Source organism: Culex pipiens, chromosome 3 (genome assembly GCF_016801865.2).
Source record: "Culex pipiens pallens isolate TS chromosome 3, TS_CPP_V2, whole genome shotgun sequence".
Taxonomy (NCBI): Eukaryota; Metazoa; Arthropoda; class Insecta; order Diptera; family Culicidae; genus Culex; species Culex pipiens.
In genome coordinates this window covers 15,167,224-15,186,092 of record NC_068939.1, presented here as the reverse complement: position 1 = coordinate 15,186,092, position 18,869 = coordinate 15,167,224, and the positions used below count along the sequence as shown (strand labels likewise).

Genomic DNA, 18,869 nt, shown 5'->3' with positions numbered 1-18,869 from the left:
ACGCGGGCAAAAATGAGCTATGAGCTTACTGCAAAAAATGTTAGAAAATGTGACATTTTCTGCAGCAAATCCACTGTTGCAGATTTTAGGATATATTTTTCCTTTGGGTGTACACCAGATGATTTTATTTGGCCAGTTGGCTCGTGTTAAAATGATTGTGAGTGCTCTTGTGGTAATTTCACTCAGCAGATATTTTACTCAAATTTAATTTTTTTTCCGTTTAGGCTGGTACAAATATTTTTTAAAGTTTTTGTCACCCCCCCCTTCAAAATTGGCCCGAAAAATCAGGGGGCAAAAAAATATTTTAACAATAAACTTCAAAATTTCAATGAAAATTCAAGTGCAACAAACTGAAATCAAATTAAAATACATTCTCCTGCGTTTAAAATCATTTTTAGCATGTTTGGGTTAATTAAAAAATCTTAAGATTTTTTGAAAATTTTCGATGCAAAATCTTTTTTTTTTCGATACAATTTTTGTTTTTGTCAGATCTTAGATTTTTTGAAAACTAATGATTGCAAAACAACTGAACTAGTGTAAAATGCATTTTAAAACACTTTTTTCATTTAAATGTGAAAACTATGGCATGTTATTAAAATTTTTAATTTTTTTTATTTTTTTGCCCCCCTCCCCTTGACCTTGGCCAGGGCCGAGGGACAAAAACTTTTTTAAATATTTGCATCGGCCTTATAAAAAATATAAATAATTTAAATTTTGAATAGATTTGTATTACTAGACAATCTATTGGTGATTTAACATTATTAGAAAGAAGATGATAATAAGTAGTGTATGAGGGTCAACAAGTTGCCCCGGCCCCGCTTCGATTTGCGTGTAACTTTGTCCTATTAGGCAATTTTGGTCCCTGATCACTAGGGTGACAATATAAAAAAACGACATTAATGAACTGATTTGATTCCTTGGGAATAAATAAATAACTGTGGCAATTTTGAACCAAATCGGTTAAGGTTTAGGAGTCGCTATTGATCGTTGAAGTTTGTATGGGAAAATTCGAAATAAAAATGAATGCAGAAACACTCCCTACTGATCAGGAATCCGATGAACAATTTTCAATATCTCATGACCGTTCCATTTTTAAACATTCGAAAATATTCATGTTCTTCAATAATTTCCAGGATGAAATGGTGATGGTTTGGAAGTTTGGTATCGTAAAATTAAACGTATTCAAACCTCGGAAAAAAAACTTTTTTTTTCATCTAAAAAATATAAAAATAGTTCAAAACCTATGCCATTTTTTGTTACTTAATTTTAAATTCTCGGTGAGTTTTCAAAAAGCCGTAAGAATATTAATTTTTCTCCAAATTGTAATAAAATTTCATTTGTTTTTAGACCTTTAGATGAACAATCTTAAGCATTTTTGAAAATGGTTTTTCGTAAGAAGGTAAAATACCGAGGCAAAAAAAGCTCTGTTTACCATTGGGTCTTACGTCTTTTTGAAAACTAATCCGAGAGTTAGTCATTTTATGGGAAATTTAATGTACATTTCGAATAACAAAATTGTAAATTATTACTTTTTCGCCCTTATTTCATGCCAAATATGCCCTGCAAAGTAACAAAAAAACACAAAATTTGAACTGAAATGTTATTGTATAACCTAGACGGATCATTTTTCATCAAGAACAAAACAAAATTTTGTTTTTTTTTTGTAACTTTGTAGGATTTATTCAAAATGAAAAAAGTATGAAAAAATAAAAAATATCAATTTTTATGTTAAAGCAGATTTTTAAAATGACAAAATCAGACATTTTTAAATTTTGGAATTGTTTCATTAACTTTTATAATTATTTTTATTGAATTCCTTTATGTATAAAATAATTTGTTAATGTCTTTAAAAAATCACACAAAAATCAGTTTGAATTTTGTCATCCAGAAATCCAGCAGTGTCTGCATTTGATTTGAAAAGTACAAAACCAATAATATATTTTGAATTTGGGATTAACAAAGTTTAGGAAAAATTGAACAGTAACAACCAATTTTAATTAATGACTGATAACCTCATTATTGATGAATGTTTTGCATTTCGTTTTTTTTTAGATTTACGGATTTTACAGTTAAAAATGTTACAACATTTTTAATCCCGATTTTTTTCAAAAAATGTTTTATTAGTACAAACTAAGGTTAATTGATAACAAATAAGATTATTACAAATTTTAACTACAAGATTATTGAAAAAATATATATTATAAAATACATTATTGCAGTTAGAAGCTACTGCCAAAAATATGCAAATTTAACGAGCATGAACATATTTTTTTGTCAGGATTTTCGTCATTTTCCGATCGGTGGTTTCATAATTTGTAAACATCCTTAAAGTGTTCAACTTTCCCTATTTGCATAGATTTGGTTGAAAATCATGTGCACTTTCAGGAAAACTAAAAATATGTAGAAATTTGTTCCTTTAAACTGACGGAAATCTAGTTTTTTTTTTTGGTAAAACTTGTATAATGTATTCAAAATAGAGGAATAGCATATATTTCCATCGAGCACCTAATGTTGGCATATAAGCTATAACAGCTTTTGAGAAGCGTTTTGAACCGAACTCTAGTAATACATAGCTTAATAAGAAGTTGAAGTTGGTTTCTCTCAAGAGTTTTGCCAAATATGTTAATTGAATAGCGAAAATCAAAAAATAATAATTTTGCCTAGTTGACACACGATTGAACAAGTTTTTTCCTTGAACTTGTAAAAAGATATGTCTATTTTTATGTGCTAGACAAGAAAAAAAGGTTGCAATTCTATGCAGAGTTCTCTGCACTATTTTCTTGTTAAAAGTATATTTTATGTATCGTTAAAGATATTTTTATTTGAAATAATTGTTTGCATTTTGTTTTATATTTTTCTTGCTTTTGTTAGTGCCTTAGTTAAAGATATAATTGTTCCAAAATGGATTATGATGCAACACACAATTAAAAGGAACTCCAAAACTCTGTTATGATCTGTAAAAGAACTTATTATATTTTGATTATTCTCCAATTAAACAGAATTGAATTGAATTATTAGAAATGCAAAAAAATATTAATGATGCTGATACATTTATTGAAGTGTTTTTTATTCACAACTTTAATATGATTTTTTTTATTTGTGTATTTTAAAGTAGAAATATTTTTTCCAAATATTTCTATAAAAAAAAACATTTTCTTGGACTTTGTCAAATACTTAACATTATGCAACAATTTGACGTTCAGAAATAACAAAGTATCTCTTATCTCCATTCCATTCCTTCCAAAACACAGGTGGACGACCAGATGAAGCTGCTGCAGAACAGCTGGTCGGACATGCTGGTGCTCGACCACATCCACCAGCGGTTGCACAACGCGCTGCCGGACGACACGACGCTCCACAACGGGCAAAAGTTTGATCTCTTAGGGTTAGGGCTGCTGGGCGTCCCGAGCTTGGCCGAGCACTTCAACGAGCTGCAGAACAAGCTGCAGGAGCTCAAGTTCGACGTCGGCGACTACATCTGCATGAAGTTCCTGCTGCTGCTCAACCCCGGCAAGGGTGGTAAGTTTAGAATGGTGTTTTGATTTGAAGAATTTTGTATTGAAAAAAAAACTGATTTTTTTAGCGGATGTTCGGGGGATCACCAACCGAAAGACGGTCATCGAAGGCTATGAAAACGTGCAAGCGGCGCTGCTGGATTACACCCTCACCTGTTATCCGTCGGTGCCCGTAAGTATCCATGTGTCCTTTTTATGTCCTAAAAAGTTTTTTTTCAAATCTTTAAAGTAGCTAAACATAAATTTTTGGCGAAGAATTTGGCATGTAAATTATTTTGCGTGTTTATCTTGATTCTAGTACTGCATTATGCTAGAGCCAAACATTTTAGTTGGTGTCTTGGCTAAGATTGAGGATGCACGGAAAAGAAAATCTTAGTATTTTTTATGAAATTTAAATGATTAAAAAAACAATCTTGAAATTAATTGTTAAATTTTTATAAGTATTGAAATGAATAACAAATTTATAATTTTAAAAGCCAAGGGGTAGGACAGAGAGTAACCGAGTGACTCAATTTCTCAAAATGACTCAATGTTACTCAAAGTTACTCAATTTGCCTCCTGAAATTTTGTGTAGCCTGGTTACGGAATTTTCGAATCGTAACTTTGACAGTTAGCTGTGTATACAAACAAAAAGTGATGCTGAAGGTTCAAAAGGTAAGTCAACTACTTGAGTAAGATTCCGGGGATTATTACAGGTGCGGACAATCTCGGATTACATCTAGTTGTCCAGTGGGAGTAGATTCCCTGCGAAAAGGGCAAATGTCATCTTTCTCAGGTCCGCTGCACAACCAAATCGGTTCCCACGGCTAAACTTTTGCTCCTCAATCGACGTCTTCAGGAAGTTAATCTCTTAGTTCATTCAATTTTTCAGAAACACCCTGGAAGCAGCCTTTTCAGGTCGGACACAGACTACGGGAAACAACATGTTCAACTCCCGGATTTATCCCCGTGTCGATGTCGTCTTGACCGCTGACGTCGGAACGGTCTCTGCTACAGGTCATTCACCACCCCACCGGCCGCGGATTTTTAGTGTGGGTGATATCGGGCTCCGTTGCAAAGTTGGAGGTTGAAGTTTGTCTGTGGTTGAAGGTCGTGGTCAATGTCAGAGGGTTCTGGAAAACCGCTTCTACGTGGACATGCCTTTCCCACGATACGATGCTGATCTAGCTGAAGCGGCTCATGAGCGACCTGAATTGGTTCAAAAGCAAAGAAGTGCCACCGCGAAAATGCAACAAACAACGACTGTTTTCGATCTACAAGGTAATTCGAGTTGACCGACAAAGTGGACGTCGACGAGTGGACGCCATCGCGGATCGGGACATGATCCTGTAGCAGAAGGTGCAACGGTCCAGAAGACAGTGAACAAGGTCCGTCGAGTGGCGGGAGGAACCGCCAGCGGAATGTCGACGGTCTGCAAACGATCATGGAACAGCTGGGCTAGGCTGACATGGACCACACGCAGCGACAAGTAGTCTCGATCAGCCAGGACAGTTTTTACCGGGAGCTAACCTCCGCGGAGAAGGTCCGCCCCGAGAAGGGTCAGTTCAACTTTGACCATCCGGACGCGGTCAACGAGGAGTTGATGCTGAAAACTCTGCAGGACTTGCTCCAAGGCAAGAAGGTCGAGATCAACGAGTACAACTGCCGCACATGAAGAATTTGGATGTGGTCGTAAAAGTAAGGACCTTCAGAGGGCTCTGAACCGTAACTCGGGACTGTAAGCTGCTTACCCCCGGAACGCTTAGAAAAACAATCTTCCGTTTGCATCAGCCCCTAAAGGACGTCAACAAAATCGGCGGTACGGGAACGGAAACCGGTGTGACCAAGCCCGGTTTCGCCCTGATCAACCTGACCACTGATGTCAAGTCCTTCGAAATGCACAAAGAAGCCCTGCCGGAGGCTGTGCCCGGAGACAACGTCAAGAACGTGCCCGTCAAGGAACTGCGTCGTGGATACGTCGCCGATGACTCGAAGTATCACCGCCCAGGTCATCGTGCTGAACCACCCCAGTCAGATCTCCAACAAATACCCCGTGCTGGATTGCCACACCGTTCACATTGCTAGGGAGTTCAGCAAGATCAAGGAGAACATCTTTCGTCGTTCCGGCAAGTTCACCGAGGATCATCTAAAGTCCATCAAGTCTGGTCTTCCTGGTCCCACCCAAGCCTCCAGCAGTCGATTTCCGGTTTGTCCTGCCGGTACTTGCGAGAAATCAGTTTTTGCCAAAAGATTCAAACAAAACCAATAAATAAAAGTGTTTATTTCTGCTTTTTGCTTAGTTTTTTTTTTTAATTCGGTTTCGATGTACCATGTCCACCATGCACCCTACACACTTTCAGATCATCCTCCTCCGGATGCAGCTGCTCGGCGCGAAACACCCAAAACACAATATTTCGTTCCGATTCCGGCTTGCGTGAGATGCCGGATTTTTCTATGGATCTGGTCCTGCAAGGGGTAGGATCCATGCCAGCCTTGGGTAGGATCGACGCCGTAAATAGCTGCCAGCAATAAAACCGGAATGGGATCTTTTTTCCGCTCCACGTTGTTAGGGCTTAGTTTTGTGTCTGTCAAAATCAGTCTCTCTCTGGTGCCAAATGTCAGTGTCAAAATTCGTTACGTCGTTTGGGAGGATTGAAAAACTTTGAGTGGTTCAATGTTACTCAAAATTATTCAAACTTTCTCAATATTACTCTCTGTCCTACCCCTTGTTAAAAGCCTTTTAATATTTCATCATTTAAAAAACACTTTAGATAAACATTATTTCGTAAATAACACTGTTCAACTTTCTCAGGACAAGTTCGCCAAGTTGCTCAGTATTATTCCGGAGATCCACGTGATCGCGTCCCGGGGCGAGGAGCACCTGTACATCAAGCACTGCGCCGGCAGCGCCCCCAGCCAGACGCTGCTGATGGAGATGCTGCACGCCAAGCGGAAATGAGTCCGCCGGCACAGCAACGGTGGCAGCTCGCGGCGGCGGAAGGAGGCGGCATTTTCGTTCCACGTGGATTCTATGTACTTTGCGTTGCCTGCCCCACCACCACCACTACCCACCCAGGATTAAGTTTAAGAAGGCGAAGAGAGCGGGGGAAAAACCCAGATTAAGAGGTTACCATTTTTTTCTCATCTCAGCGAAGTAAACTTTAGTTGTGTAACGGGATTTCTTGAAAAGAAAGAAGGAGAAACAAACAGAGATGCTGCCGCCAAATTGCCGAGAGAATCTAGCTTGCTAGGTTTGAAACAGATGCAACAATTCCGGATCGCGCCACAGCCACATCCCCAAACCCATCCAAGAAAGAGAGAAAACTGAAGGACAGTCCGTGATCGTGGAGCAGAAACGGAAGTTATACCAGATAAATCCAAAACCGCAGAAAAAAAAAACACAAAACAAAAACAAACGTAATACAAAGGATCTAAAACTAAGTGTTCAATAAATGTTAAATCAAGCTGTTAACGAATTCTCCTTAAAACAATAACTCTTATTAGTAATTTGTCAAACTTATTTTGTTATCTTCATTTGTTTCGGAAACGTTAGTGCAATACAAATATAAAACCAACCACAACAACAAAAACCCACACGAAACTCATTTCTCAATGTGTCCTCAATATAAAGCAACCGTAGATGCAGCAAACGAATGGCATTTCTCATCCCTCATCAAGAAAATGCAGCAGAAACCCATTTTTGATCGCCGCACCCCCCAATTAAGAAATATTCCTCTTTGTCCAAACACACCAGCTCTACTTATACAACAGAAAAAAATATATAGAAACCCACAAAAAACGGCACTCTTGACGGAAATATTACCGAGAAAAAAAAATAAGGGAAATAACTCAAATCAAAGTTGTTTAAAAGCTCTTACTTGTTGAAGCAAACTTACAAAAGAAAAACAAAATACCACACAAAGCTGTATACTAAATGTTACCGATTAAAGCCACTCACACAGTTTACACAAACAGAAAAAGTCAACAAAAACAAGCGAACGTTTAAAAATCGATGTGTCAGAAGCTAGATTTCACCGACTCGAGCAAAACAAAAAAAAACAGAAATCGCAAATTGTAGTGCTTGTTGTTGTTTTTAGTTTAGCGGCAATTTGTTGTTTGCAGGAGGTGGGGGAAACTAGAAAGTGTGGGGAGTGTTGAAAACGAGGGGCTTCCGGAGGAAAGTGGGTCAGAATATTTCAATGTATTTTTACCGTGTAATGCACGTGTTGATTTGTTTCAGTGTGGCCTAAACTTTTTACTTTGATTTATTTCTTTTTCTCCAAACAGACTTCATATTTTTAATCGAATTCTTTTTCTTTATCTTCAAAATAAATTAAACAACTTTCTTCTATTTCCAAAATCTTTAATCTTTTCACTATTTAACTTCAACACTGGTTCAAATTTCTTCATACTTTCTATCAAAATAACTCAACGATTCTGTTTCTTTATTTTTTTCTGTCAACTTATGTCATAACTTTCTAGTAATCTTCGACTAAACTGATTTAATCCTTCAATTTCCAACACACTGGTTCAAATCAACACGTTCAATCGAAATCAACCTGTCAACAAAGCCTAAAACGACCAGTCAAACCCCTCCCCGTCAAACCTCACGCTTCCTTCGCACCAGAATTGGGTGCAAACTCACCCCCCAACAGGCAGAACCGGCTACCGTTCCACCTCCACCGGAGATCTTCCCGCGAGTCCCATGGCGTGCAACTCTGTAAATATATATGAAACCAAAAAAACACACGCAGCAAAAATCACACTCTATCCCGTTTTCGAACAAAGAAAAACAAACACACCCTTCCAAGGACTGCTCTATCTCTATCTGTAGCGAATAAGTGAAATGAAAAAACCAAAAAACGAATGAATAAATTGTGCAAGTGGGGGAACTCTTAGTAATGCTGGACCAGGGGGGGCGCAACTTTCCAGTTGCGCCCCCCTAAAGGGTCCTTCTAGGTGGGTGCCCGCGCTCGCGCGCGGCTTCCGACAGTGTCAGTTGATCCCCCTAAGCGGATTCGAACTTCCGGAAGATTAATCTTGCGGACCGTTGCGCTCCCAAAGTGGGGGTCCAATCTGGTACGATCGACGCGACAGGCGGCGCTGTGGCGCCCCGTTTTACGACGACACGAGGGGAGGATTAGTCTGTAAGACGCAACGCTGACCGGGCACGGTAATCGGTGGTGATCTGTGGAGCGGGTTTGGTCGCGGCTGCAAGTGGAGTGCGTTTTGTGACCTCTTGGAAAGAAGTGTGGAAATTGTGGGGTGGGGCGAGTTGACTGGTTTTTGAAGGCGGTTACATCGGATGGAGGAACCCTCGCGCTCCGCGCGCCACCTGTTGACACCTAAAAAACAAACCAATGTGATGCTAACAATGTGTTCTATACGAGGAAACAAGATACAAAGTTGAAAGAAAGGAGATAGTCGTCGTTGGGAGAAGGGGAAGCGGATGAAAAGCGTTGTATATTTGTAACAATTTCCGGTCCCCGCAGGAAATCGAACCGTCGAACCGTCTGTTGCGGAAAGCGGAAGCAGGAAGGGAAAATGAAAGTATTATCGAATAGTTTTATTTATTTTTATTACCTAGTAAGGATCGAAATTGAGCGCGAGCCTCGGTGTAGAAAAAATCATGTTAAAAACAAACGCAAAAGTGATTGTGTAAATAGCGGAAACTTGTAGTACAGAGAGACTCATATAAAACAACCAAACAAAAGATGACAAAGAAAGGCTCTAGCAACAGACACACACACACAGAAACGGACACACACATGAAAAAGAGAGAGGACATAAATATATATTTTTTGATGCCACTTTTATCTTAGTAGAAGGCGAAGGTTTAAAGATCGTCTGAAATACTCTCCAGGATTTCCCAATTTTGCCCCCACCCAAACGAGAAGTTGCGAAAAATGACAGGTTTTTGCCGGAAAAGAGACTAACTTTTGGCGCTTTCCAGTAAGAAAAATCGAGCCAACTTGGCTTGATCTCGAGCCAATGCCACTCGATTTTTCTCACTGGGTTGGTTGTCAAAATTTGCACGGAAAGAAATTCTTTTAACGACTTTTGCAAAATCAAATGATAACGTGTTTGAGCTTTTCACTTGAAAACATAAACAAAGATTACAGAAGCCACACGGAAAAGAAAATAACCTCAAAATGTGCAACAAAACAGCTTAAAAGTCCAGAGAAATTTGTTTTTTTTTTTTCAAGCTGCAATTTTTGGCAGATAATCCGGAAGTTTCTAGATTTGTCAGAGGTTTGGAATTAAAAAAAATCTCAAGTTCCGCATAACTATTTTCTATATTCTTCATGCGGAAATTCTGTAAGGCATTTAATTTAATAATTAATTCTTTGTTTATTATGGAAAAACGATTAATTGGACTTTTGTTTTGCTTATTTCAGCAACAAACAGTTTTTATGTTACAAATGTTAATTTTGAAAATTTCCTTCGCCTGTTTTTAGTTTTTTTTTTTTGCTTTATTTTTTGTTATTCTATAATTGTTTCAATGCTTGATGTAAAGTGTGGCAAATTTTCCAATTGTTTTGGCTAATTTTTGGATTTTTATTTAAAAAAAAAACAATTCTTGTCAGTGAAAGAACTCGCAAAAACGACAAGATCTGATCTGAAAATTCTTCTTTAGTAGTTATGATTGGACTAGCTAATTTTACGATTACATTAATAGTTTTAAGCTTATGCAAAAAAACTATTTTTTACAAAAATAAATTTCACGGTTCTACCAACGTAGGCCACAAAGCTCACATGCTTAAAATCTGTTCATTTTTTCTAGCCAAAAAATCCTTCAATTTAGGACAATTTATTGCAAAATTGAACAATTTTAATTAGTGCTTCAAAGTAAAAAAAAATATGTATAATATAATAAAATTACTAATTTAAATAAAAAAATTATTTTCTTGTTTTCTTTTGGTCTCAAACTGACGACCTGACATAAAAAATGAATGCTTCATTTCTAGTTTGTTTTTTTTGGCAAAGAAGAACAAAAAATCGGTTGAAATATCGATATTAATGCTGGACTAAGTGCTGTCAATTGGATTTTAGCTGTCTACAAAATGGTAAATTTTACCAAAATTTTATTTAATCTTACCAAAAAAAATTGTTTTACAGCGTTCAAGGCAGCTAATTTAAATTGGAAATTTTTCAACAGAACTCCTTTCCATGCATGAAACCTTTTTTCGACGATTACTCATTTGGGCGCTTGTACAAGTTCTCTGCCGCGGTCACGTCGAGTTGGGGTTTCGTCCAACACACCCACAAACACACCTAAATCTCAAATCGAGTCGGAATCCGGAGGTATTTAGAGCGACCCGAAAACCTTCACCAAAAAAAAAAGGGAGATGTAGCAATTCAATGCCTTTTCAAAAGTACAAACAAAAAAGTTACACACTTACACGGTAGACACTTACACCTACACAAACACACACAATTTAAAAAGAGAGAGAGAGAGAGAAATCAACGTTATGTACACTTGTGTAGATTTTTACGACTCCCAGAGGTAGTGTTGCACCCCGATAGAGAGCACCACCAGCTAGGAGAGAAATGGAGCCTAACATTTCAAAAGGGCGCATAACTTTTGTAAACAATAGTGTATCCCTTTCACTCAAATGACAGTTTACATAAGGTGTGAAAGGGACACACTCTTGTTTAAAAAAGTTATGTGCCCTAATGAAATGGCAAGCACGAAATAACGAGAAGAAGCTGTAAATATCGTTTTAAAAGACGCAAAACCTTATGCTTTTAGTCGTGGTCGCGCGCAAGCGCGAGTGTTTCATCCAACTTCCGGAAGCCCCTCGCAGCACCTAGAGAATATCAAGACAGTTTAATTTTTTGTGGGGTGGGATTCGCAAACGGGCATCGCAACAAACAACAACAACGCGGTTTAGATAGGCAAGTAAAAAGAGTGGAGAGAAGAGAGGGTATTCGAACGGGAGCGAAATAAGTGTAACCAAATGCTGTGACATGAATAATTTTTAACAAATGAAAAATGGGGGAAAACCACACACAAAACAAGAAAGAAACGCTAGCTTTAGGTTGTTTGTTTGTTTCCGTAGGTAGTTAGAGGTGTAATTAATTTTTAAAAACGACACACACTCAAAAAATTTAAAACTGCAGAAAGTGTTCAAGCGTGGTGTGTGGGCATGTTTAGCTAGGGGCAAATAGGAACGGGAAGCGGAAAAGTTAGGAGCAATCGCTCGTTTCCCACCGAGAATGAACGGAACTCTCGGGAGCGCTCTCGAGGGCGGTAAAGTTGTTTGTTGTTGTATGTTTGCGAGAGAGAGAGGGAAAAAGAAACATTCCAGAGGATGGCAGATTTAAAAGATTTATCAAACTCACAGAGAAATAAAAACACTAGCGAAAGCTGCATCGAAATACAACAACAACAAAGAAAACACTATAATGTGGAAATATTAAGCGAAATAATTTGCCACAGTGATATAGATTTAATGAAGCAAAACAAACTTAATTTATAAAGTATTGATCGGTTGGTAGCATTGTCCGTAGAAGCTTAGTAACAAGAAGGCAAGCAAGCAACAAAAAGAATCACCAGGAAATCGAGTGGTCAGCAACGTTAAGGGTTAGGATTAGTTAGCAAGGATGGAAATTTTACAATGGTGATGGTGTTCAAAGCAAAACAGTTTTGGCTTGATTCTCCCTGTCCCGAAAAAAAAATGCAATCTTATTTCGAACAAACAAGGTGCTGTTTTGTTCATTTTCGCCAGAATTACCAACCACTTTCTTTCCGTGTACGATTCTAGTACGTTTTGTTTTTCTTTCCACCATGGACACGAACCTCTTTGCCATTCAGCCAACCTTAGCCGTGACACGCCTGCTGCGATCGGCTCCGACAGGTTCGCGTCACGCCTCTCCACATGCCATAATTTCCCTAACCAGCAGAAATCGAGAGAGAAAGAGAGCGAAAACGAAACAAGCTTTTCCATAGTTATAGAGAAAAAAATATACGATGTAATAAAACCTTACAAAATGAGAAAAACTCGCCACTGGTTTCCAAATCACACACACACTCACACAACACAAACCTTCTCAAGATTAAGAAGAAAAAAGATGCATCACACACACAACTAAGCAAAATATGTAAATGATATTAAAGAAACAAAAAAAAACAGAAGAAAAAAAACAAAACAAAAAAATGGGGTACCTTACCTTAATGTGTTTTCAAAACCTTTTTACGCGTTTAAGTTGTTCGTCTTAGTGAGTAAACTGTCTGTTTAGTTGTATTGCGTCGAAATTTGTTAGAAGTTTGTTTGGCCCGACCATGAAAAGAAAAAAAAATCAACGTTCGCTTAGGATATTACTTAACTTTTTTTCTTTCTTAAAAGAAAAGGCAAAATCAAACGGAAAATCTACCACTAAAAACAAAACAAGCAAAGCTTTAGCATATTCCTTGAAACGAAAGAGAAGTAAAAAAAACTAAAAACGTTTAGTGTTTAACAAAATATGACGACGACACACACACACAAAACAACCCACAACCCAACACAAGCTGTAAAATTACCAATACTTTCAAAAAGTATCACTAGGTCTAAGTGCGGAACGCAGGAACGGAAGCGGAACTCGATGTGTTATAAAGCTGCTTTAACAAAAAAAAAAAACGAGCAGCGAAAAAAAAAGAAACAGATGTAAGAAAAATCGACGTGCGCTATAAGTTATTTAAACACAGAAGTAAACAAAAACAAAACAGAAACATGCACACATGTTAAGAGGAGATAACAAAAAAGTGAGTCACAGACAGAGATAGAGAGAGAAAGAGAAAGTATCAGGATTAAATCAACTGTTGAAAATTTATAAATATATTTTTTTGCGTTTCCAGAGAGGTTTAACTAAAAATTTTAATCGCAACTTGTTATGGCTAATTTTACCACAGGGCACAGAGTAAGAGAGCGAAAGCGAGAGAGAGAGAAAACGAGAAATTGTGTGAATGCAGAGTTAAAATATAAGAGAGTAAACAGAAAAAAAACCCGTTATTAATGTACATTTTTTTATATTGCCTAAGTTTAGTGATAAGTTCTCCTTTGGTAGCAGATTCGAAAGAAGATGAAATAAAAAAGCAAACAAGTTGAAAATAATTACTAGCACACACTCACACCCACACAAAAAACACACAAATCGGAGAAATGATAACAAAAGTGAAAACAAAATGGTAGAATCATGATCGTAGTCTATACAAATACACAACAACAAAAAACACATACAGAAGAAGATGAAAAACACAACAAAAATCGTATAGGATGGAAAAACACACGCGTATATATTTTAAATATATATTTGAGAACGATGGAGAATACTTGTATAAAATTGCAGATAACATCATCTTATTTTTAATTAATGTATTTAAAATACAAAATGAAAACGAATAAAGGAAAATTGAAAAAAAAGTCTCTGTCTTTCAATTGTTATGAAGAAATCCTGTCCCACACTTTTTTGTGAAGTACATATTGAGAAAAACGCGTTTGAATTCTTTTCAAATGTAATTAAATGTTTTGCAAATTGAAAAATATAGCACATAAATTTGTCCATAATATCGTTTTGCATTCCACATCAAACCCTGCTAATAACATTTCAAAATTTTTATTCAATTTGTCATGTTTACCTTTTAAATTAAAAATTCTCAATTTTATTAATTAATCTTCTATTTTAGTTTGCCATCTTATCTTATCTTTTAATATTATTAATATCTATTGAAAAATATATTTTTTCTTAATAATAAAGACTACTTTTTGTTTTATTGTTCCACAATATTGAATTATTCTAATTCTTAAATCATTACGATCGACTTATGTAGAAGAAGAAAAAATGAAATTGAAATCACAAGCCAGAATTTCAACATTTACACCTGGACAGTGGATTTGTAATAGTTAGTTTCCAATAAGGCTGATACATATATTTTTAAAAGTTAAATTTAATGATGAGCCCACGATTTTTTTTCGTTCAACATTTTCTAAAACCAAGGTTGTTAACGATAAAATTATCGAGGTTCGATAACGATAGCTAGGGCTAGTGATTTTTCGCGAAGCCGCGTAAACCGTGAAATTCACCCTTGCTCGTGAATTTTGGGAAATTTGAAATATTCAATTGATAAATCGCTACTCAGTGCATTCAAGCTTTATTTTTTTTAATTCAAACATTTCAAAAGATTTTTAACAGGTATTTTAAAAGCAGTTTACAAATAGAAAATTATTTCATGTAAGATCTACAACTAGTTTTGAAGATATTGTGCATTAGAATATTCAACAAAATGCAGATAGATAAATTCCAACAAGATTTCAAAAGAACATTTATAAACACTCCTTTAAAGAAAAACGCAAAAAATTGCTTTTTATTTTTTTGTAAAATTTATTTTAAGTAATCAACAATAAAAAACAACGAAAGAAAAATTGCATTTCAATATTTTGAATATAAATTATGTGTTTTAATTCAATTGATTAGTAAAATAATACATATTGGAATCATATTTGTTAACGATTTAGTAGTGTATTATATTTTTCTTGAATTATATCAATAAATGTAAAAACTGCTTTTGAAACTGCTTGCTAAAATTTTCCTATTGCTGAAATTAAAGAAAGCAAACAAATCTTTATTGCAATAATTTTAATGATTCTAGTTTTGATGAATTAGAGGTTCAGGACGTGCTTCGTTTTGGAGGTATTAAAGCAAATTAATTTTATAAAAACTTAATAAAATTAAATCAGCTGAATCATAAATTCTTGACTTTTTTTATTAGGTCCTATAAACAAAAGTTAAAGGTTACATTGAGTGTATCCCTTTCACACCTTTTTCATTTCATTTATTTCACCGCCTTCATCTTAAAAAATGTCAATGTTCATTGGAGTAAGTGGAATACACTCAATGTCTACATTTGTTTGTAAGACCTAATAATTAAAATCTAGAATTCAACTGACATAAATTCTTCAAAATTTCCTAAGATTAATCCAATACTACTTTTTTCAAATAAATAATTTGTGTCAGGGGATTTTATTTTGTATCTAGAACTACTGCACACTTTTTAGACACTTTTCTGTGAATAGTTTTGCTAAAAGAATACATTTTTACGTTTATTTTGAGCAGTTTTTAGAGTACCGTGAAATTTCAATGTTTTGTAGTTGGCATGCCGCGTAATTTCGATTTTTTGCCGTGAAAAATCACTAGCCCTAACGATAACGATAGTTCTATCGTTATCGTCGGGACGATAATGATAATCTATCACTATAGTTATCGTTATTCCGATATTTATATTAGCGATAATTTTATCGATGATAACGGACGATAACTTAATTTTAATATTTTTCTAAAATTGTCAAAATCCAACAAAATTATGTTGAATTTTCAATTTTTTCTGAAAGAAAATATTTTTTTGATACTATGGTACATGAGCAATTCTCTACCAAAACCAGAAATGGATTTTATTTGTATTTTTTGATTTGGCTCAAACTTTGTGGGGGCCTTCCCTATGACCAAATAAGCTATTTTGTGTCATTGGTTCACCCATACAAGTTTCCATACAATTTTGGCAGCTGTTCATACAAAAATGGTACGTACATATTCAAACAGCTGTAACTTTTGAGTGAATTTTCTGATCAATTTGGTGTCTTGGGCAAAGTTGTAGGTATTGTTGAGGACTTTTGAGAAAAAAATAGTTACACGGAAAAAAAAATTGCAGATTTTTTAATCAACTTTTTTTTTCACTAAAACTCAATTTCCCAAAATACGTATTTTTTGATTTTCGAGATTTTTTGATATGTTTTAGGGGACAAGAATCCGCAATTTTTGAGCCATAGAGAAACATGGTCAAAAAATCTGCCGCCGAGTTATGAATTTTTGAAAAAATAGTGATTTTTGGAAAAAATCGAAATTTCATGCTAAAACAAATTTGATGTAATTTTTTAATGTAATATTGAATTTCCAATTGAAAAGTACTTTACAGATTTTTTGATAAAGGGCTTTGTTTTCAAGATATAGCCACCGAAAGTTTGATTTTAGCGAAATATTTGCAGTTTTTCGATTTTTAAAAATAGTGACCATGAGTGACAATTTCTAAAAATATTTTTATTGAATAGTTCAGAAAATTTGCTATGAAATTGTCTAAGAGACATTGAAGATTGGACCTCGGGTTGCTGAGATACAGCCGCTTGAAGGAAAAGAAACAGTAAAATTGAGGTTTTCTATGTCTCACCAAAACAACCCACCATTTTCTAATGTCGATATCTCAGCAACTACACAGCTAAAAAAGTAGTAATCCAGCTGCGTGTAAAAGGCCTGGGTGTAAAATAAATATTGCACTATTTTATGCAATTTTATGTAATTTTACACCCTAAAATATGTAACCCGTCAGTATGGGAAACCTACTTGACCGAAATGTCAAGCTCATATATGCGTTTATCCTTACAGCATTTCATCGGTCTCATGGCCGAGTGGGCTAAAGCGCCAGTCCTCACTGTTGGTGCTGGGTTTGAATCCCGTCGGTTGCAACTTTTTTTTTGTTTTTGTTAAAATTGTGCATGCAGTGTGTAATATTAAGTGTTTATTTTGACGAAGGTGATGTGCATGCTTTTGCATGCGATTCTACCATCGGATTTTTTGCTGTGTAATGGTCCGAATTTCAATGTTAAAACATATAAAATTTGTGAAATTTTTCGATCTCTTCGAAAAAATTATTTTGAAACTTTTTAAATCAAGACTAACATTTTAAATGGGCGTAATATTCAATGTGTGGCAATTTTTTTTCCGTGTACCTACAACTTTGCCGAAGACACCAAATTGATCAGAAAATTCACTCAAAAGTTACAGCTGTTTGAATATGTACGTACCATTTTTGTATGAACAGCTGCCAAAATTGTATGGAAACGTGTATGGGTGAACGAATGACACAAAATAGCTTATTTGGTCATAGGGAAGGCCCTCACAAAGTTTGAGCCAAATCAAAAAATACAAAAAATAAAAATGGTTGAAATCGGCCGATTTCGTAGATAGTTGCTCACATGGTTTTAAAGCATAAATACTAAAAAGAAATCATAAAATACCGTTTTTTAAGTACTCAAATTTTCATAATTTGCAAATATCAAACGATTTGAAATTTTGCCTGCATTTTCACTGAAAGTAATTTTTTTTATAGTTTACAATATGGGTATCAAATGAAGTGATATTTTACATGCATTTCCTATGAGTATTTAACAAACAATCTAATAAAAGTGAAAAAGCAACCAATACCCATATTGCAAATTATGAAAATTTCAATACAGTCCAGACTCAATTAACCGAAGTTTGATTATACGAAGTTTTGTATGGGACTTCGGATAATCGAATCAAGAACATAAAAATTTCTTGCTTGAAACATCAAATTCAAATTCTGCAACCTCATTTTAGTCAAATTTGAACTAAGAAAAATATTACAATGCATTGTTGGCCGCCATCTTGGATTTAATTATTTAAAATCACATAGCATAGTTTAAGCTCGATAATGAAAAATTAGACAACGAAAATAAAATGTTTTTGCGTGATTCGATTATCGGAAGTTTTTATTTTCTGAAGTGAAATTTTTCCGAGGTCTTCGGATAATCGAGTATGGACTGTACTTTTAAAAAATACGGCATTTGGAGTTTTTTTTGTGGTATTTATGCTTTGAAACTTGCCACATTATCGAAAAATACATTCTCAGTGAATGCGTTGAAAATTTAACATGATATTGATGGATTAAGTCAATTAAAGAAAGATTTTAAAAATGAGTTATCGTCCACTATCGGCGAAAAAACGATAACGATAGATTACCGTTATCGTCCCGACGATAACGATAAGCATTATCGTTATCGATAGACGATAATATTATCGATGATAATTCTATTGATTAACAATCTTGTAAATTTTAAACCAAACTCGTTATTTTTAGTGTTACTATTAATTAAAACGCATCAAAACTAAAAAAAATATTTGTAATTCAAACCCGTTACAATACATTGTCCGGATTTTTAATGGGATTTGCAGTCAAACCCATAGCCATTCTGTCCTTCCTGCTCCCTTGAATGGAAAGCGGAATGCAATTCTATATTTACCAAAACTATTGACTCTTTTTGTCCTTAAAAATAGCACAAACAGTTCAAATGCAAATTTCACACGCCAATAATAACCGATTTCCGAGAGTGAGAGCTAGCTACGTTGGACGCATCGTGACGTTGCAGTCTTTCTTCTGAAGAAAAAGTGGCAAAGCTACCCCAATCTGATTTACATTTTTCCCCCTCCCGTTTGAAGAGGTTAGATCAGGTGATAATCCCACATTTTTTTAGATGACGGACTCCACGTCTGAAGTTCTATATAATCAACGGTTGCAGCTCAAACGCGTTTTAGTGCGTTCTG

The 18,869-nt window shown here is 35.5% G+C and overlaps 1 protein-coding gene across 3 annotated transcripts in view; it reads left to right on the top strand.

Moving 5' to 3' along the window:
• The window catches only part of LOC120418025 (nuclear hormone receptor FTZ-F1), a 277,913-nt gene extending 266,871 nt beyond the window's left edge, over positions 1 to 11,042 (top strand). For 2 of the 3 annotated variants that reach the window (XM_039580272.2, XM_039580269.2), the window contains 3 exons: positions 3,252 to 3,519; positions 3,584 to 3,687; positions 6,307 to 11,042. In XM_039580272.2, coding sequence (XP_039436206.1) covers positions 3,252 to 3,519; positions 3,584 to 3,687; positions 6,307 to 6,453 — 519 coding nt within the window. In that variant the 3' untranslated portion in view covers positions 6,454 to 11,042. The remainder of the gene's footprint in view (positions 1 to 3,251; positions 3,520 to 3,583; positions 3,688 to 6,306) is intronic. The other variant, XM_052710822.1, reaches the window with a different exon arrangement.
• Positions 11,043 to 18,869: the final 7,827 nt, after the last annotated feature.